Here is a 21,691-nt window from a genome sequence, read left to right on the forward strand (position 1 = left end):
CTGTAGTATACAAGGTGCTAAGCCAACTGCTTCCATCTCCATGCTATGTATAGTACGGATAATGAGATGATCTGCTGATCTTTGAGGGTCTGGATGTCGGCCACCACTGACTAAATATTATATATCTTAGATAAACTCTTTTAAGTCATGACTCTTACACAGTATTGCTAAATCTACCCCATTATCAGTAGGTTTATTGGCCATACCTTTTTGGCTGTTTGGCGTTATCAGTAATATTTATATATTTTTTCAACATGATAAAGTTTCACTATTCTTAAGGTATTAGAATTACATAAGATTTTCATGATATCTTGTTAAGTAAAGTTTTCACTCCCATTGACCCCAGTACTCCATGTTCTATTATGTACTATTCATAGTGGTCAAGGAAGCTAAGGTGCAGTTGTGGTGGTCCTCAGACTGTAGAGTCAATTTAGTACCCTTAAACCCACAAGGGGCAAACAAGGGGACTACAGTGGTAAGTTTTTCATCTTGACCAAAATAATAGCCCTTATGGTGGTTTTTCAAGACTCCCAAAAATTAGCTAAAGGCACAGATTGTAATACAATAAATCAAAGAGCTTCTACTAACCAGTACAATCCCATTCCCCTCCATTAGACCCTTCATTGATGTTTCCGCGGTCTCCTAGAGAGGTCATTGGATGATGTAGGAGAATACTGGAGACATCAATCAATGGCTTTGGGAGGGTTTTCTGCTGAGAACCCAGGATCCTTCTATGATGAAGGAATACCCAAAATATACTTGAATACTCATTTGGCATGGGGAAAAATCAAAAGATCCGTTAGGCTGTAAGATAAGTTTGGGGCATCCGCACCCATCTCTAAAATGGGAAACCCCAAGATTAGCGTAGCTGTAGAATTGTAATGAGCAGTGGCCAAGCACATCAATGTTAATACCAGAACACCTCGAACTACAGCCGGGTCTGAAGTTTCACCTCTCTATGTTTTCCTACCTTGAGACGTCTGATTAATCTCTTTGCTCTCCTCACGTTCCTCAGACTCATAGGGCTCCACTCTTTTCACTTCTTCTTCTCCTCTTTCAGTCTCAATTTTACGAGGCTCGACTTGATCTCCATCAACAATCTGAAGAGTATCAGCTATAACATCTGCCAGTTCATCCAGCTCTTTAGGGCTGAGATTATCAAAGTTAAATTTATGTTTGCCGAGCTCCTTCACAACGTTCTGGATAAACGTTTCTGAGTGAAAGATAAGAAACACATCAGTGTTAATGTCAGATATATGAGACTGCTTCAAGAGCATCTGTCATCAAAATGCTGGTTTTCTGGGTCTTTGGAACAGTTTCAGACTAATAGACATTTTACAGTATGCAAGGCCTATTTTCCCTAGTTAACTAATGACAGATAGATAGATAGATAGATAGATAGATAGATAGATAGATAATAGATGATAGATAGATAGATAGATAGATAGATAGATAGATAGATAGATATATGATAGATAGATATATGATAGATAGATACATAGATAGATAGATAGATAGATAGATAGATAGATAGATAGATAGATGACAGATAGATGACAGACAGACAGACAGATAGATAGATGATAGATAGGAGATAGATAGATAGATAGATAGATAGATAGATAGATAGATAGATAGATAGATAATAGATAGATAGATGATAGATAGGAGATAGATAGATAGATAGATAGATAGATAGATAGATAGATAGATAGATAGATAGATAGATATGAGACTGGTAGAAGCAGACAGATCAATAAATAGATATAGATATCTTTTTAGAGTTCTGTGATGCCTTGGATATTCCATACTGAGGGCGGGTTCACACCTGCGCCCGGTCTCCGCTTTGTGGGTTTCCGTCTTCTGCTGACAGGAGACGGAATCCCAGCAGTCAGTGTCCGCCCATGAGCGCCTTCTGATCTCTGCGACAAAACTGTTTTTTTTTAACCGGACACAAAGTCCTGCATGTCCGACTTTGTGTCTGGTTAAAAAACAAGTTTCGCCACGGTAAGACAGAAGACGCTCATGGGCAGACACTTTGCAAAGCCATTCAAGTGAATGGGTTTGAAAACTGACTGTTTTGTTTCCGTCTCCTTTCCAGTTTCTCGGGCAGAAGATGGGAACCTGAAAGCGGAACGTTGGCGCTGGGGTGAACCCACCCTGAGGTGGTCCTCTGACTGAGGTTTACTTCACAGGTACCTTCTTAAAGGGAGTCTGTCACCCATCATATCAATCCTTCCCCGCAGAAAGGTTACGGTCACCTGAAGCAAAGGGTGCTTTCTGCTTGTGAGTCGGTGCCTCCATTGTCAAGATTTTGCTGTTTTATTCAATATGCAAATAGACTACAACATTCTCATTGGTCTGAAGAGTTTGTTTGCATCTCGACAAAAACAGGAATATCTTGGCAACAGAGGAACCAATTCACAATGGGAAACCCCCCAAAAGGTATCTATCTGCAGGGTGACATGTTAGGTTCTGGGTATAGGCTCCCTTTAAAGGCATTTTCCCATAAAGAACATTTATCACTTCAATGATAAATATTTGATCTCTATGGGTCCTATTGGAGGAACACCAGCCAAGTAGTTGGACCCCTTGAAATAATACCTGAATCACCTATCCTGAGGACATGCAATGAATACTGTTTATGGGAATACTCCCTTATAAGCGCTGCCTTCCTCTTGCATTTTGATTGAAAAAGTTAGACAAAATGTCAAATAATCATTAAAAAGATACATTTTCAGATATTTTTCTCAATAAAAACACACACGGAACAAATTGGCAATCATTACATAACGATTTTCTCAAAAAACACACACGATTGCCAATAACATCCAATCCAATAGATCTAAAGAACAAAGTTTCTTTTCTATTAAAAGTTGCCCAGTGTGCTATAAGTTTAACAAACGCCTGAAATAAACATGTATTACCATCCACAACACTCAGCGGGTCCTTTGGGTCTTCCTGGCGAGAAGTGGATTTATAAATCAGTGCTCCAAGATTTGGCCTTGACAAGATTCGAGCTCTTGGTCTCGGAAGAAAAGATTTTATCGGATAACTATCCTCTTCATCATCTTTAGGAAGCCCTCCGTCAAGTTGACTAAGTTGTGGAACACGGTATTTATTGGAATATATCGAAGAAAATGATGCTTTCCCATTCGGTTTTAGGTTATCCGGATTTTGAGACAACGATTTTTGGGCCAGGTAGGTTTTCAAAGCTGCCAGTAACGTCTTTTTCTCGAGATCGGCTTCTGACTCTTGCGGAGGCTTCTCAACCAGAGGCTTAGGTAGGACATTTGAAGGTATCTCAAGGACTTTCTGATGGGAGGGTGGAGCGAATAACAGGCCAGATGTTCCCTTTGATTTCTGAAACAATCAGTCGACAAAGTTTAATGTTCTCAAGCGGAAACGAGGAACAAAAAAGAAAACATTAAGAGCAAAATAATTGTCAACATTCCTATCACAGGCAAATAGTGGAGGCAAACTCTCAATTACGGAAGATAAATAAAGCGGCAGAAATAAATAAAAGCCAATCGGCATTCCTGCAAATAATCTTTAATTAACAATTTTCTTCCTGGATCCCCGAAGAAGCATTTGTTTATTTGTGAGAAACTTGATTTCCTGAGAGTGGAATAACGTTAAAAATGGCAATCTCCTAAATTAAAGAACTTTGTTTATGAAACTTCTAAAAATTTCATTTCGGCACACATAAAAAACATGTAACGGTCCTTATATCAAAGACTGCAGACTAAAAGGAAATATCTCTATGAGTGAAGCCTTGGCATCAGACAGCGGTGTCTGCAATTGATTTTGCAAGTGCATACCTGTCCAAGTGCTTCTTCTTAAAGGGATATTCTGGTTTTAGCAAATAGACAAAGTTTATTTGTTGCATGTTGTAAAAGTTAGACAATGTTCCAGTATAGCTTGTGCTAGTTCACCACAAGAGACTTTGTTGTATACGTCTCTGTCCTAGTCATGTTGTGGCACATGTGACCTTCAGGCACGTCACGACTCTGATCACAGCGCTGTGCTGAACTGTAGTGGCAATAAACGGTGTACAGAGATGTCTGCTATAAGCTCAATACACTGTCCACCAAACCAGTAATTGGTGGGGGTGCAGGATAGGCCATCAATACCAACATTTGGAAGACCCCTTTAATCATTGGGAGTTTCTTCAGATGAATAATCGTTCATGTGATCACCACACAGCTTGCATTAGTCAGCAGGATATTCCCTAACACACTAGTCTCAAACTGTGGGTCGCAGGTCATAATTACATTGTGCAGTGCTGTGGCGATAGATTTCAGTGGCTATAGCACAGTCCGAGCACAAGTGATTATTTGTCGCTGCTTCACTGATTCCAGCACACTTGGAATTTTCTCTCTAGGCCCCACTGTTCCTGAGTAACAAGAGTAATTAGTGTTGGTGCTTGCTATTTAAAGGGGTATTCCCACGTCGCATACTCACCAGTCTTCACTGCTGTAAAATCTTCTTTCTTCCTGGTTTCTTGCATCATTTGGTGGGCGGGGTTTCACATGCAACCTGCCGTTTAGCTCCGCCCCACAAATTCACATGGTGCTCCGCCCACCCATATTGGACTATGAAGTACAGGCAGGAGCAACTCCATTCTGTGTTACATACAGAGACTGCCTGTCTCTGCCATAATGAACACAATTGAATTAGCTAGCCTGATAACTGGGAGAACAGAAGAAATGAAAGCAGCTCCTCTCCCCTATCTGATAGCAGGAAGCTAGGTCACGTGGTGTAGACACAGGAATAGCTAGAAACACAGGCTCGCTCCCTGCACTTAGCCTCTCCTCCCTCCCCCCTGAGAGCAGCAGATACATCACTTGACTTTTGAGCAGATAAGTCAGGGCTGAATTGAATAAAGTAAGATAGTGGACAAACAAAGCAGTTTTGCTGAATCAATGTATTTAGGAAAAGTCTTACATCCACATTAACAAGCAGTATAGATAGGATCCTTGTGATGGGACAACCCCTTTAAGCTCTGTAATGTCAGAAGGGCGGTGTCAGGCAGGGGGTGTGATTCAGAGCTCCAATCAGAGGCAACCAGTGTCAGAGCTCAGAATCACACCCCTTGTCTGTTCCTCCTAACAGTACAGAGTCTAAATAGTGTATCGGGAACCAAAACTAACAGCATTGATTGTTCAGGAATGGTGGGGGCCAACTGTACCAGAATCAGAGCTGGACTTGGAGGCGGTGAAAGGTCCTCTTTAGGCACATGCCAACATTTCTGTTTCAAAAACCTAAACTTTTCCATTTGTGTAAATCGCATGGCCTTACAAGGGCTTGTTTTTTGCATGACAAGTTGAATATGCAGACGGCACCTTTTTGGTACACGTTTTATTTAGCTTTTACTAATGTTTTTGAGGGGACCCTATGAAAAAAAACCCTCCTTACTCTATGATAAAATGACATTAATGAGTTAAAATGAATGTTACTGTTATCTATGAATTCAGCTTGCGTACACAAAAATGTACTTATTTCTTTATGATTTTAATATCATCCAATAATATATTGGACTTGTATCGCTGGAAAAAAAATATAATCGCTGCACCCACAATAATCTTAATCACTTTCATTCTTTCCCGATGTTTTAGACATAATGGATATTTAGCACGGATTTCATTTAATATTGTTTTAGCTTTGAAAAATTCTATTGTTGGTCCCAAAATGAAGCCCCAGCGGGTTACTTGTCTTATTCTAATTAAGTATAATTGTGAACAATCTTTACATTTTAGCTAAATGAGACATTTTCTGGAGATGCTTTCGCGCAGTTGGAACTCAAGTCAACAAACGGAAAAAGCACAGAGTCCATATAAATCATGTACATATAAATCGTATACATAGCAATGTATTCGCATGAAAGACTTGTGCATTGGTTAGGATTTTGCAGCATTAGATTTGACCTTTAGAACTTTTTTTTCCTGTATTACCAGGCCGAGTAACTTTTCAGCACAGATCAATAATATATAAAGGGTAAATAGACAGCGGCGTTCTAACCAGACCTGGGAATGGGGGCAGATTGACAGGAGCCAAAAAGCCCACATTTACTGAGGGTTTTTTTTCACATCAGTCCCTCTTTTACTTTTTTGAAGACTGCCCTCGGAAAGGTCAGATAAAGAAAATTCTTTTTTATTCTTTTTTTATTTATATTTTTATTTTTTTCTAATAATATGACAATCAATATGTTTGTGTCCTGCCAAACATGAAAGTGAAATGTTTTCCGTTTAACCCATTATTAGGGTTTATGAATAGGGCAGAGTTGTGGGCTTGAAGCCTGTACTGTCAGGGTTTCGTATAGAGCTGTTGACCGGGATATGGTGCAGCTCAGGGCCGCTTTAAGCATAGGGTCAACAGTACGGCCGCGCCGGGCCTTATGATTGCGAGGGCCCACCTAGCCGCCACGGATCGAGCAGGACAGTCCCATATTTCGGGTGCTGTCCCACTGTTCCAGGTGGCCATCAGTGATTTCAACTCTGTGTCCTTAGGACATAGACAGAGATTGAATACAATAGTAGAGCACAGAGCTATCAGCCATCGGCGGCGGCAGGGAAGGGCAATGAGCGCCAGGCCACAGACCTCATTACAGCCTGTGGGTCAGTGGAAACTAGGTTCAGTGAATATTCTTTGTTTCTTGTTTTTCAGCATTAATGGTTGGGGAGCAGGGAAATTAAATTGTGGAGGGCGGCCCACTTTCAAAAACTGCACGGGCCCCCTAATGCGCGATAACGGCCCTGGTGTAGCTGTACTGCATATTATGGAGCCACACAACAGACATCAAAAATGGATAACATTGACCGTTGGCTGTTTTAATGGTTTGTTGGCCAAAGACTGGGTGACTAGTGATGCTGTATGAACTTTTAGGCTGGTCTTACACGACCGTAGTGGTTTTGTGGTTCACAATTTGCTGATCAGTAACACTAAATTTCACTCCAAAAAGTCATTCTGCAGACATCCATGTCCATCGCCCCGTAGAGTTCTATGAGACAGTCCGTGCCATGCCATCAATTGACGGCCTTTGTGGACATGCGGTATTCAGTGCGGACCCCGGTCACGGCACGACACACCACGAATAAAATATCCAGTTGCGTAAGAGGCCGCACTGAATACAATGTGTCCACAAATGGTCCGTAATTGAAAACCCACAATTGCGGACCATTTGTGGACTAAACTTACTGTCGTGTAAGACCAGCCTCAGTTGCAAAGTATACGTACTTGTACAGTGGGTGGTATACTACCCAGAAATACCCCCAAAATAAAATGCCACCAGCAGATGACTCCAATACTAGGTCAGCCACAGGTGCCACCAAAATACTATGCCAGGCACAATACCCCTAAACTAGTAAGCTGGCCACAGATGCTCTCAGATAACTCTAATTCCCAATTTCTTCAATAACGCAGACAGTATTTGTCACCTTATTGTCATGCAGAATTGCTGAAGACATTATTAATAATTTCTAAGGTTTATTACCGTAATCACCGGCTTCTCACTCTTCGTCCTTGGGTAGAAGCTTGGAGCTACAGGCCGTGGCAGAATCCCAAGATACTGAAGATACTGATGAAAAGATTTGGCAAAATTCTTATTAGCTTCAGATTCATAATCTCTGTTGCTTTCAGAATTTATTGTTGAAACCCTGGAAGTAAGAAGGAGGTAATATTATAGGAAAATAATTAATTTTTAATTGGAAAAATCCATTCTTCGCAGCCATCACCTTGCGACGCACGCCTCCGCCAGTGATTTCTTGTCTCCCCTTGCATGGTTCATCAGTTACATTGCTGTGAATAGTATTTGCCCCTTTCCCAATTTCTTCTATTTTTGCATATTTTCACCCATGGATGTTTCAGATCATGAAATTACTTTTAATATCAGATAAATATCACTCAATGGAGGCCATCTGCAAAACCGCCATTTTGGATTCAACTTTAATTTTTTCAATGGAGAATTGAAAAAAAACAATAGCGAATTGCACAAGAAAAGCAATGGTGTGCTCATTTTTAACATAGCTTTATTTATTATCGAGTTATTGACACATTTGTGACATGGAGCAACGACAGTAACCCACTAAAGAATGGGCTCAGGGTATCCCACATCCTGGATCTTCACGGAGTACACCATAGCCTTCAAATGGTCCCAGAGATAGAAGTCCAAGGGAGTGAGGTCCAGAGACCTTGGGTGTATCCGTATCTGGGTGTATCCATACTTATGCCCCACTTGGGGGTATCACTACTATGGCCCACCCCGTAGTATCCAAATACACAATGTGTTTTGGGTTCAAACCCCAGTGTACAAGTGGATCAACATCACTGAAAGGTTGTTTTTTTTCATAGAATAGGGAATAACTTGCAGATCAGTGGGTGTCTAACTGCTCAGACCCCAACAGGAGAAGGGTGGTTAGGCACCAATCCCTACATTTCAATGGGAGCACCGGAGATAGTCGAGCATGTACCTCAGCTATCTCTAGGGCTCCTATCGAGATGAATGGAGCAGTGCACATACAGTCACACCACCACTCCATTCAGAATGGGGAACCCAGTTTTCTTGATCAGTGAGGGTCCAAACAGACAGACCCCTACTGATCTGCAAGTTATCTATGCTATGGATAGGGGATAACTTGCTCTCCGGGAATATTAAGTGACTCTCCGTGAAGTGACTGACTGATAGATCAAGAAAGGTACCATATATACTCGAGTATAAGCCAACCCGAATATAAGCCGAAGCCCCTAATTTTACCACAAAAAAACTGGGAAAACTTATTGACTCAAGTATAAGCCGAGGGGGGGAAATGCAGCAGCTACTGGAAAATTTCAAAAATTAAAATGGTCAGAGATTTTGGGTGCAGTAGTTGCTGGGTGCTAGGGAAGGGGAGGGGGTGTTTTGGTTGTCTGTCTGCCCCTTCCCTGAGCTTGAGGACTGTTTTTCTTTTTCCCCCACTTGGAATTGAGCCTGGCTGAATATAGGGTATCTGCAGTGCTCCTATTAACCCCTTCCCGACAGAACTGGAGCACTGCAGATACCCTATATCCAGTAGACCGGGCACTTTCAGACACAGGGATACCTAATGTGTATGTGTGTCACAGTCATTTTCTACTTTTATATGTATTCTAGGGAAAGGAGGGATTTACAACTTTTATTTTTTTTATTTTTTTAAAGCTTCTTTTCTTTTCCACTATTTTATGGGAGATTCTATATATTGATATTGCGGCTGGTCATAGATCCCCCTAAATAAATAAATACATTTTTTTTGCCGACTTGAGTATAAGCCGAGGGCGGCTTTTTCAGCACAAAAACTGCTGAAAAATTTGGCTTATACTCGAGTTTAACTCCCTGGACAACGCCTTTAATGACAGCTTCATAGTCAATTCATTCCTTTACTTTCATATTTATTACATTAACATCTGAGGCAACCTTTAACAACACTGCCTGAAAGAAAATGAACAGAACACATTCACCTCAAACATCCATTATTGGTACAGTCCAATGTAGTTATATAGTTTGATATCCGATTAATTCCTGAGGCTTTTAATGTTTTCTGGATGAATAATCGTCTTTGTTAAGAATAAAATCCCATTGGCAATAGGACATTGACACATATAAAACACTTTACAATCTGTTTGTATAGCCATTTCTATAGGCGTACAACAGTCAGCCTTGAAGCAGAGCCGTACCTGGTATATTTCATTTCCTTTACAAATGTTAACTCCATACTTGTAGGTATAGAGATGGTTAGATAGTCTAACACATGGTAACTGAGAAATTCAGGGTTCCGTCACGTAGACAATTTCTGTTGGAAGAGCGATCACTCATTGGCCGGAAGAGTTATCATTCATTATTTAAAGGGGTTTTCCAGCCCCAAATTGAAATTTTATACTGATGACCTATCCACAGGAGAAGTATAGATTGTATTTGATCTGTCAGAAGATGTTCGTAGACCAGTGGTGCGTTGTCTAGGTTTTGGACCACCTCTGCAAACTAGCAGTAGTGGTCCAGCCAATGATGTTTGTCGTTGCTCCCGAGCACTGCACTTTATTGGGTACCAGAAGCTACTAGTGGATGGGGGACGTGTCCAGCAAATAATAGGAGCGGTGCTACAGTTCAAGGGAACTGAACTAGACCAGAGATCCTGGCAGTAACCTTTTCTATGCTATAGAAAGTCAACCACTGACCAACTACCAGCTCCATTATTTTAGGTGCAATATATATTTGAGATCTTTTGTATTTATCGAATGGACTGGAACATAATTTAGCACCAAGCTTCTTACCTAGAATTGCTGGAAGAAACTGATGGAAGAGAATCGGGTTGTCTGCTGTAGACTTTGCGGATATTTGCTAATTCATTTGCAATGATATGTTGGGTATAATCGTCTTTCCAGGTTAAACCTAAAGGAACACAAAGAAGATTTTACGCAAGAATAGACATGATTAAATAGGCATTTAAAAAAGTAATAATGGTGTATGGTTTTAAAGGAAATCTATCCCCAACCATAATCTGCTATAACACTAGCGTCTAGGTTTCCATTCTTTGGGTACGCTTGGAGACCAGAAAAATGGAAACCCTATAAGCTTAAAAAGCAGTTACCCATGTAAACACATAGACCCCATAAACTATAATGGAGTCCACCTGGGTTCCACCTGAAATTGCTGGAGAGAATAGTTCTGCTTTTGTAGGACTTTTCTCTCTGCATATTTTAAGCAGAGAGGGGGATGAAATCCCTGACTGGTCACTGAACGCCGGGGGCAACAGTTTGGCATTTAATTCCTAACAAAAGGAAATTAAAGGGGTTATCTGCACGGAATACGGAATATAGCTCACCAGTGCATTCCTGCTTTATTGCTAATATAAACCCCAGTCCTTCAAAACCAAAAAGTTACCTTTTTTGAGGACAGATGGGGTAGCCAGAACTCTGGTTCCTCTGCCTCCACCTCCTTCACCCCACTGGTGATACCACTCTCAGTCATATGACTGGCTCCATACTACTCAAAGGACCTGCACCCCAAGAAGTAGGGAGTCAGAGGGAGCGGCTCCACGGAACGGTGTGTATATTAGTAATAAAGCCTATCCAGTGCAATGAATGGAATGACAAACTTTATTACCCCCCTGACAACCCCTTTAGACAGAAAACATACAATGATGATCATTTGGTCTGTGGACAGCATCGAAGGGGTTAAAGAACATAAATCAGAAGGTTATACAATCTCCTTAGAAACTAATAGTAAATTTCTATGTACTGAGTAGAGTTCTAGCGAGATACAAGGCACTGGGGGCCATTGAGTCCTGAATAGCTTAGTGTGTATGACGTCCCTCGTTACACCGCTACCCTGGTTAAGTACAAGGCTGTTTCATTGTTCGCTACGATGTTGTTTGCTATACATTATGTACTCTTACTAATATGTAACATCGGTACAATTATTACATCTGTGCCGGTCAGAGTTTTAATTGTTCACACAAGAAATGGTTTTGTTTTTTAATACAACATTTTATAAATTTGACTTAATGTAATGCACGTAAAATAAGAGACAGAAAAATATGTGCAGAACAGTACAAAACAATTACGGCGGAGTCGCAGTTATATTTCTACGAAAAAGGTTTATTAAGGATTATTTTTTATATTTTAGTATAATCCAAATGTTCTTTTCTACGATCGTTCTGTTTTCTATTTTTTGCTCCTAATTTATCTTCATTTCTTGTTTTCCAAGTTGTTGTTGTTCTTAATTTTTCTAGAAATTTATGAAAAATTCACTTCTCGGGCTACATTTACATCTTTACTGTAGTCACTAGAGATGAGCGAGTAGCATTCAATCGAATACGACTATTCGATCGAATACTCGTATCGGTCGAATACCACGCGGGAACAATCCATTGAATTCAATGCAAAAACCTCCTCGTGCTCCTCATCCTGCTACTTCCGGAACTTGGAGGATCCAAGGTGTCGAACTTTTGTTTTCGTGGAAACTGGAACAACATTCCCGTTTTTTCCCATAGACTATAATAGGATTCAATATTCGAACGAATACTACTCGCTCATCTCTAGTAGTCTCCATTGAGAGAGATCTGTCGAGCACCACGTGTCCACTATTATCGTGGGTCATTTGTGCGTGGTTCTGGCCATGTGATGGCGTTATACAGTATAGACAAAGTGGATGGGATTCATGTGAACCTCATGCCTACTTTGCGGTTAAAACAGCAGCGTGGACACAATGCAATTTCCAGAACCAGCGCGGTTTTGGAAATTGCAGCATGTCAATTATATCTACGGAAACACTGGTGGCTTTCCCATAGATATAATTGTAACAGAAAGACCGCAGAGGAAAACTCTGTGAACTTTCTGTTTAAGGTGCTGTGGGAAGAACCACGCTACGTTCTCATCGCGGTTTTTCCAGCAAAGCGCTTTTTTTCTGCGTTTTTCAAACACTTGAACCTTTTTCGGAAACAAAAATTTTTTTCCCCTGTTATATGTGGATGAAATTACATGAAATCTTCACTTAGCCTGGATTGTAGAACGCAGAGGTATTTTTTCTCTCGTTTTCCGTAAAACATTGTGCTTCTGCCATGTGTGGCTTTCGCCTTAAGACGTCTTAATTGAAGACAATAATGTGTGGCAATAATGGAGATGAATCACTGCTACATGAACCAGAAAAATACATTTGCAAATGGTCAAATGTTGTGAACCAAATAGTCACTTTTCCCTGCCAAACGTTATATTCTCATGTTGTCATTCCCAATGAATTGTGTTCACATCCCGGGTTTAAAGAAAAGGAGAGGACAAGACGTCTTGCATTATGACAATAACATCAGAAATGAATCTTGAGTAGTAATGTATGGTAATTTCCTGTGTTCTTTGTCTGCATTACTACACCTAGCCGCGGCTCTTGGCTCCCCACCCAATTATAATAATTTCCTTTCCCTGGATGCACAGGATCACAGTGACTCTCTTTTGAGCACATTAATTCCATGTCACTACCATAGAAGGGTACGGTGGGACACCCAGCCACCGATTAACCATCTCTGCGGGAGACCTGTCAACATTGCGTATACTCAAGCCCCGAATTCCCACAAAGGACAATAAGTGCCACACACTTCATCTGGTTTATGTATGAGGATAACAAATTGTTAGACGTGCTCAGCTGACATGTTGTAAAAAGTTACTGTCCGCCTCATTACATTTATGTCTCCAATATGATGAACCTTCCCATCCCTATAATCCATACTGTCCATTCATCGCAATTTAACAATATTTCACAAATTAGATTGTAACAATGAAACAAGCATGGAGGCTGAGAACCTGGGACAGTGTGGGGCTGCAACAGTTAATATACTAGTAGTTAATATACTAGCCTTCTTAGGCCCGGGTCATATATACGCATGGGTTTCCATTCAGGGAGTCCGCTTGGGAAACAAAAACCTAATCCGCATAAAAAAAATTTTTTAAAAAATTGGTTAACTTAGGACTCCATACACTATAATGGGGTCCGAGTGGTTACCGCTCAGTTTCTGTACGAAAAATGTGAAGAGAAAAGTGCTGCTTGCACATTTTTCAAGTGGAAAGGGCAAAGGATTGACCCTAAGGGTAAGTTCACATGGAGATTTTTGGTCAGGATTTTGAGGCTGTATCTGCCTAAAAATCCTGACCAAAAAGACAGATCCCATTGAAATCAATGGGAGTCGCTCAGGAGTTTTTTCCGGGAGCTGGCTTGTTCTGGCTTCCAGAAAAAGAAGTGAGATGCTCATTCTTCACCATCTTGCCTCGCGATTCAGCCAGAAGACACTCCCTCCTCCGGACTAGGCTCATTCATTGGGCCTAATCCGAAGCGGAGTGCGTGGCTGGATGCCGATGCAGTGCACCAGCTTTCAGTCGCAGCTACCCGGTTTTTGGACCAGAACCTGAGGTGACCTCCAGCTCAGGTTCCGGTCCCAAAAACTCCATCTGAACTTACCCTAACACAGATGTGAACGGGCATAAGTCAGTTCACTTTGTATCCAACATGAAAAGTGAATGACTATGTAATGTACGTCCACCTTAAAGGGGCCTGTCAGATCCAAAATGCCTCCCGAAGCAATAAGAGTGCTATGTAGGAGCAGAAACATACCTTTGTGGCCATAAAGCGATGAAGCAATGCAAAAATATTAATCTTATGGAAACACAGGTACATCGGGAGGAGCTTGATTTGCCAAATTTGCCTATAGGCAGTGGGAAATGCTCCAACTCTCTTCTGGAAATGATGCATTTTTTTTTAGGTAACATGCACACCACTAAATGTATGTCAGCGGTCATGATTAAATGGTGTGGATAGCACATGTATGAGATCCGTGTGCAGCCTGTGACTCCACAGCTCTATTAACTGAGGTCAGGGAGCATGGGCCATGAGACAGAAAGGACTATGAAAACACATACTCCCATGTAAGAGGCCATAGAACTCATGGGTCTGCCATCCAAGTGGGGGGGTAACACTGTGGCCCACTTGGCTAGTATAACCTAATTTACATCAACATTAAAAGGTCCTATATCTTTGGAATGGCTGAACGGATCTGGTTAAAAATGAAAACCAAAATGCTCAGGGTGACGGCGCCTTTCCAGGGTGATGTAGGTCATCGTGTAGGGCCTCTTCAAGTTATGTATTTATCACATTACAAGGCACCGATTCCTCACCTGTTACCTTGCACTTGTTGCAAAACTAAAACTCTTTGCATGCTGGAACTTGCAGTTTTGTGACATCTGGAAGGCCACAGTTCGGAGAACATTCTACAGTCTGGTCACAGCTCCCTCTCCGCAATGAGACAACCTGCCATGTTTGCTGTGATTTCAGGCCATTTGATATAGTTGCAATCAATGGCCAGTGACAGATCGGCCTAACGGCAATTTAGTTTTTTTCCAGTTAATTTGCCATAAGAGTAAATTATCTAATTCCATCAATTTTGCAATTATAACCCAAAGAGATAGAGAACTCCACTGGAAAACAATATAGTACGCAGACAGGAGGTTCGGAGATTGATGCAGCAGAGTCGGGCCATTATATAGTGTAGGGTCGTGGGCCTCAACTTGAAATTTGGAATATCTCTATGCAGTTTTTATGCTTTTTCCTCCTGCCTTCCAAAATATCCTCTGTTCAGTGAAACCTCTCCAAAAGATCACCATAAGCTTTCACCCTTTGTTCACATCTGCGTTCGATATTCCGTTCAGGGAGTCCGCATGGGGACCCCCCGAACAGAACACCGAGCGCAACTGCAAACGGTGTGCAGTGAAAGCACACGGAACCCCATAAACTATAATGGGGTTTGTGTGCTTTCCGTGTGCTGCCCGCACTAATCATGCGGGTAGGAAAGTAGAATGTGAAGTACTTTTCTGTCCGCATGTTCCTTGCAGAGATCTGGCGGCAAGCACACGGACCCCATTATAGTCTATGGGGTCTGTGTGCTTTCACTGGGACACTGCTTGCAGTTGCGTTCGGTATTCTGTTCGGGGGGGGGGGGGGGGGAGGGTCCTCATGCAGACTCTCCTGGATGGAATAACAACACAGATGTGAACGAGGTTCTATCTTCTTTGAGATGACCACTCCCCTGGTAGAATACTTTTTTATGCAATTTTGGGTGGTGGTCTCTTCCACTTATCAGGCTGGTTTACTTTGTATATAGACGTCTAATGAGAGAGAGGGTGAGGTGTAGGGTGCTAGAAACGACACACAAATAATTGCTGCTATACTGTGAGTGAGGGAGAGCTCTTCTGACACTGCTTTATCTTCAAGATAGGACTCTAGGACTGTACAACATTATAAAATCAATCAATAAACAGTCTCTTCCACTGGTCCTCTTTCCATAGACTTCTGTGACATAGAGCTGGAGATAAACAAACTGAGTAAAGATGATAAGGAAGAGAGCAGCCTGAGAAGTGGATAAGGAAACAGATTTCTTTAATAAGATATATTACAAATGATATTCAAATGGACTATTCATTTAGGAAAAGTTGTTTTGTAAGCGGAGATCCATTTAAATTTTGTATGTAACCTGCAAAACTATTGAGAAATCTCCATTTTGTAAAACGTTACAACCAGCTTGGAGAAGAACCAGTTGGCAATGAGACTTTTTCTCTAGGTGCCTAACTTTTTGGATTTTTCTCAAAGAGGTTGTCTTACCAGGCCCAGGATGTCAACTGAGCCCAACTCTAACTATGTAAAACAAATAATACCGTATAGTAATACTAACGTTATAGAGTATCCGATACAATACATTGTAATATCAAAAAGGTGAATATAATTGGTGCAAAAATGTAAAAGGCAACAGCTTGTACCCTGCCTGACAACAACCTACAGAAGGGGAAGCATCTGTTACACTGTACTCTCACCTTGCCCCTTAGCTTCTATGTAACATATTGTAATGGCTGGGAACATGTTACATCTGCCGCTACAATTAGTTAGACATTGACACAGATTTCTTTATTTTCCCTAGAGTTGGGCACTGACTATGAAATTGACTACTCCAATCTACGTACATAATTCTATACATACAAACATCAAAACACTGGATATTAGTTTAGTATTAAATGCCATTAAATATTCCATGCTCAAATAAAAAAGAAGAAAAACACCAGGGCTGAGCCAATCTTGACTTTTCAGGATCGATTTTGAAATCTGATTTCCGATCATTTTTCATTCAAACCTGATCTCGATCCCAATGCAAGTCAATGGGATTTTTTTACTAATCGGAGATCGGATTTTAAAAGCAATCCTATTCACTATACAGCATGGAATTTAACAATTGAACGCTTTAATTGTTAGAGTCCATGCTGTGTAGTGATTAAAAAATCCCCTGGCTACCTAAGTCCCCCCTGTTGTCTACTTACCGGGTGCCGCTACCGATCTGCGCTGTTCTCGCTCCTCTTCTTTCTACTGCGCATGTCTTCTGAGCACCGTATGTGCCCCCACCTCCCAGGCTAGTGTTAATGATGCTGGGAGTAGGCGGGGCTTGTTGTTGCTTAGGAGAGTGTGGGCGGCCCATCCGTGTGTACCCACCCACACTTTCCTAAGCCACAAGCCCCGCCTTCTTCCTACGTCTGTAACAGTAACCTGGGAGATAGGGGCGTGCACAGACCGAGAAAAGGCAAGGAGAGAACAGACGGGGAGTGGCAGCGGTAAATGGACTTGTCTATCGACTCTTTATTGTATACTCAGCTCTGCTACATCTGAGATGTAGATCTCAGATGTAGCAGAGCTGATGAGTATAGGAATGAATGGATGCCGCCGGCACACAGCTTGTGCCGGCGTCCGGCCACTTAACCCCCTGCGTGCTGGCTGCGTCCGTTCATTCCTACAGAATAGCAGGGAGGAAACAGAAGAGTAGATACCATCTACTCTTCTGTTTCCTCCCTGCTATGCCGTAGGAATGAATGGACGCAGCCAGCACGCAGGGGGTTAAGCGCCGGACACCGGCACAAGCTGTGTGCCAGCGGCATCCATTCATTCCTAACATTGCTCGCTTTTCCCACAATGCTTGGCCAGTAGCAAAGCATTGTGGGAAATAACCTCCGACCTTGATCCTGCCTAAAACGATTGGGATCGGAATTCTGATCTCGATCATGAAATTTACTCGATCGCCGATTGGAATCCGATCTTTTCCGATCCAAATCGCTCAACCCTCCAAGTGGCCCATAGCATAATTTGGTAGGATAATAACTATGGTAAGAATGGAGATAAGAATGACTCTCACCTTGAGGGGCTGTGAAGGTGGTCACAACTCCTCACTGCAGACTGAGACCAATTTGGTCAGAGGGTCCCTTTCTCTGGGCGGGGTAGAGCTGCAGCACTCCTCACACCACTTGGATGTACATGGAATGAGCAGAATGGACCAGTACACAGATTTGAACATCAATCTGGTTTCAAGGAACTGCGCTCCCACCAAAGAAGTAGATTAAACAACTTTTATTGGCAGCAAAACTTAAACACAACGTGTTTCGGGCATACAAATTTCCCTTCCTCAGGTGCAATAGCTCTGCAGCAGTGGAGCTGCACTAGGGTGAGTCTGCCAAAATATACTTCTTTGGTGGGAGCACAGTTCCTTGAAACCAAATTGGCGTTCGAATCTGCGTACTGGTCCATTCTGCTCATTAAATATTCCATAGACTGAAATATGAAAGTATCTAATAAAAAACAGTACAGCTTATAAAATCTTCAAAAAGCGGGTTTAAAGGGGAGCGTAACAATTTATTTTTCCAGAAAAAGCACTATGCTTGTCATTTGACCGTGTTTCTCTTTTCTCAAGATCAATAAGACTATGGAGGAATTTGGGGAGGAGTATAAGATGACATGGCCGTCCCTGGGTCAGTGGGGCCCTTGGGTAACAGACCTTCAATGGGCCCCTTTTCGACACAACTCTGAATCACTGAATCAACCCTGAGAAACAGGGCAAGATCAAGCAGGACATGTGTTTCTTTGGCGCACTGAAAGAAGAAAGAAGGAGGCCGATTCTGACTGGTTTATGGAACAGATTTTGAAGGGGAATCCTCCTCAAAATCAGATCAAAGGTGTGAATCTGCTCCAAGGGTTCGGTGATAAAGAGGTTTACCCCAATGTACGAATGTTTGCAATCATACCAAACTACCAACGTGGTCAAGCTTGTCCTCTGTTCCCTTAAAAATCTCTGTACAAGATGGATACAGCCGATCGCTCAACCATAACCCTATTCAGACTCTTGTACACTGCAGTCACATGGAACTACTCTAAGGGTCAATGGGGCCAGTTGCAAAAAAGAGGGCCAAAAAAAGTTCTTTATGGCTCTTTCATTCCTAAGCACGAGGCCCTTATTCTGCCCGGAAGGAGTTAAGGTAATAAGACGTATTTGGATTCTTAATGAGTGTTCTGAGGAGGACATAACAAATGACTTGTCCAGTCTGAAGAGAGATTGTTTTCTGCAAAACAGATGCTTTCCACTAAAGGCTGCACCCAAATACCAGGCGTGATATAATGACCACTGCACCTGAATCCCAAAGGAAATCACTCATTTTGGGACTCGTTTATCAAAATCCCTGCAGGAAAAAAATTATTCTAATTTACGTTTTTAATCAAATCGCTTAAAAGACTGGAAATCCGTTCCGTCCCTGCCGAGTTTATTACATGATGTCGCTTCTTTTAGTTATTCTATTCTTTATAAAGTTCCATTCCATGTACTGTATAGGATCATTCTGCAAAATTACTCTGTTAAAAGGTTGGCCAGAATTTTTAGTTTTTGGCCAACCAGGATCAAGCCACTATACAGGGACCAGAGACATCTGCTTCTAGATCATTGGAACTGGTCCGCCAATGATCAAAGAGGAATGTCCTATCCTAACGATAGGCTATATAAAAAAAAATTGATAATGGCATAACCCCTTTAAGGCTGGGCCCGATGTGGTGTAAACGCAACGGTTTGGCCACTGTGGAAACATCGTCATGCAAAGTGAATGGGATTCTAGCAAATCCCATCCAGACATTATGAAAAAATATACACATCAGATACGCTGCTTTTTTCAAAACGTTTGCGGTTTTGGAAGCTGTGGCATGTCCGTTACACCTTCAGAAACCATTGGTCTCCCTATAGGTATAATGGAAGCCAAAAGTCCACAGAAGAAACCTCTGTGAACTTTGCGTGAAAAGGGCTGTGGGAAAAAACGATAATGTGTTGCTGCTGCGTTTTTTCCTGCAGCGCTTTTTTTGCCGCCGCCCGCTGTGAGGGGCCTTAGCCTAAAGCAGGGGCCCAATGTTGCGAAATCGCTGCATTTTACATTACCTGCAAAGTAAATGAGATTCTGGGAGATCCCATCCACACACAGCAAAAAGAATTTTAAAAATCTGCTTTCAAAAATGCTCAAGTTTTTGAAAATTGCAGCATGTAAATTATACCTGACTTTTTCCATATTGTTTTATAATAACACTGGGTTCACACGGGGTTTTTTGGGCCGGATTTTGACACAGAATCATCAGGATCCGGCTCCAAAAACGCCTCCCATTGACTTCAATGGCAGCCGTTCACTTCTTTTTTCCACTAGAAGTTTTGCGGAATAAAGAAGCGACCTGCCCTTTCTTGTGGCGGAATCCGCCGCAGCGTTTGCGGCGCAAACACTCCCTCCCGACTAGGTCCATTCATTTGGGCCTAATCTAGAGCGGAATGCCGTGACTAAATGCCGATGCACTGCACTGGCATCCAGTCGCGGCTAGCCATTTTTTGGACCGGATTCTAAGGCGGCTCCCGTGTCAAAATCCGGCCCAAAAATCCCTGCATAAACTTACTCTTAGGATAGAAAGTCCAGAGAGGAAAACTCTGTGGAAATGCAGTGAAAACCACTGCAGAAAGAACACGTCAGGAAGGCATTGGGTTTTTTTTTTGCTGCGTTATTTGGGGCCTTTGCCTAAATGAGCTTTCCAGTTATATAATATGTCAGGTGGCTGCAGATGGCTGAACGTACACTCATAATAGTTGAAAAATTACAGCGCCAGCCATAACTGGTCTCCATTTTTTTTTAGCAGTGGTACTTCCCCCCCTCCTTGCTTTCAGTCTATTCTCACCTATCCCTCTTAAGTTCCATATATTATTAATTCTTCCAGCCAACCTTTATTAGCCGCCATGTTCTGCCAGTTAATGTGTAAATGAGATGTTCGGCGTCAGCCCCGTAATTGCTATAATAAAACATGTTTCATTAAAGAAGACTACAAGGACACAATTCTTGACTCTTATTCCAATTCATTAGGGAAATAATAGAAAATATTTTAAAATCTCTTATTTCGCACGGCAAATTATATTAATGTGAGAAGCAACGAGATCTGTGGCTGGTGGGGTCACTGATATCTGCAAAATACCAGGAATTAATAGGAACGTAGATACTCTCTACTGCTGACTCCTACTAACAACAAGGGTGTTATGGAGGAAATCATGCCCATTCATTTAAAGAATTTTCTTTTCTTTTTTTTTTTTTTTTTTTTTTTTTTTAAATCTTCAAAATTACAAATAATGCAAATGGGAAAAATGGCTGACTCCAGCAGGCAGTGAAAAGCATGGCAACAACTGGTAAAGACAAGGGTAAAGAGATGAACTATGGCAGACAATTGTCTGGCATCTTAGATTCCACCCATCAAGTGAGCCACACCTTATGTATGGTGTACAAGGAATGCCTTAAAGGGATTGTCACACAACCCTCACAAGATAGGGATAAGTGTCTGATCACTCAGGGTCTGACTTTTGGGACCCCATTGATCAGTAAACATTGAAAATCAGCATGCGCAGTCCTTATTTCCCCTTAAGGTAAATTGGAGCATTCCCATAATTGAATTACGCAGAACAATCCCAAATTTTTGGAAAAAAACAGGGCAATTTCCTTGCCTAAAAAAGGGCATCACTTAAAAAAAACTTCACCTAAAGTGGTCGGTCCTTTCCAGTCTGAGGTGGGACCTAAATGTCCCTTTATTTTACCATCTTAGTAGGTATGCATCCCATACACATTATATAGTTATTAAGTTCTACTGAAATTAGCATGTTCAGCTGACGGTCATGTAACATGTGTGGGTGCGGGTGAAGAGTAAAGTAGGTTGTTTGATCAGTTATGTGAATAACTAATATGTGGTAGGAAGTTTTTTAAGATTAAAGTAATTTTCCAGCTAGTGTAAGGAATGAGATATTGGCCCCATGTACCCCATGGCAGTCATTCCCAGTAT

At 41.7% G+C, this 21,691-nt stretch overlaps 1 protein-coding gene across 1 annotated transcript in view; it reads right to left on the reverse strand.

Moving 5' to 3' along the window:
- PTPRN2 (protein tyrosine phosphatase receptor type N2) overlaps positions 1 to 21,691 on the reverse strand; it is a 723,914-nt gene that overhangs the window by 485,042 nt on the left and 217,181 nt on the right. The window contains exons 4-7 of the mRNA XM_075271520.1: positions 10,282 to 10,399; positions 7,493 to 7,655; positions 2,928 to 3,363; positions 971 to 1,213 (exon numbers count right to left, since the gene is read on the reverse strand). Of these exons, the coding sequence (XP_075127621.1) occupies positions 971 to 1,213; positions 2,928 to 3,363; positions 7,493 to 7,655; positions 10,282 to 10,399 (960 nt within the window). The remainder of the gene's footprint in view (positions 1 to 970; positions 1,214 to 2,927; positions 3,364 to 7,492; positions 7,656 to 10,281; positions 10,400 to 21,691) is intronic.

Source organism: Leptodactylus fuscus, chromosome 4, assembly GCF_031893055.1.
Source record: "Leptodactylus fuscus isolate aLepFus1 chromosome 4, aLepFus1.hap2, whole genome shotgun sequence".
Classification (NCBI taxonomy): Eukaryota; Metazoa; Chordata; class Amphibia; order Anura; family Leptodactylidae; genus Leptodactylus; species Leptodactylus fuscus.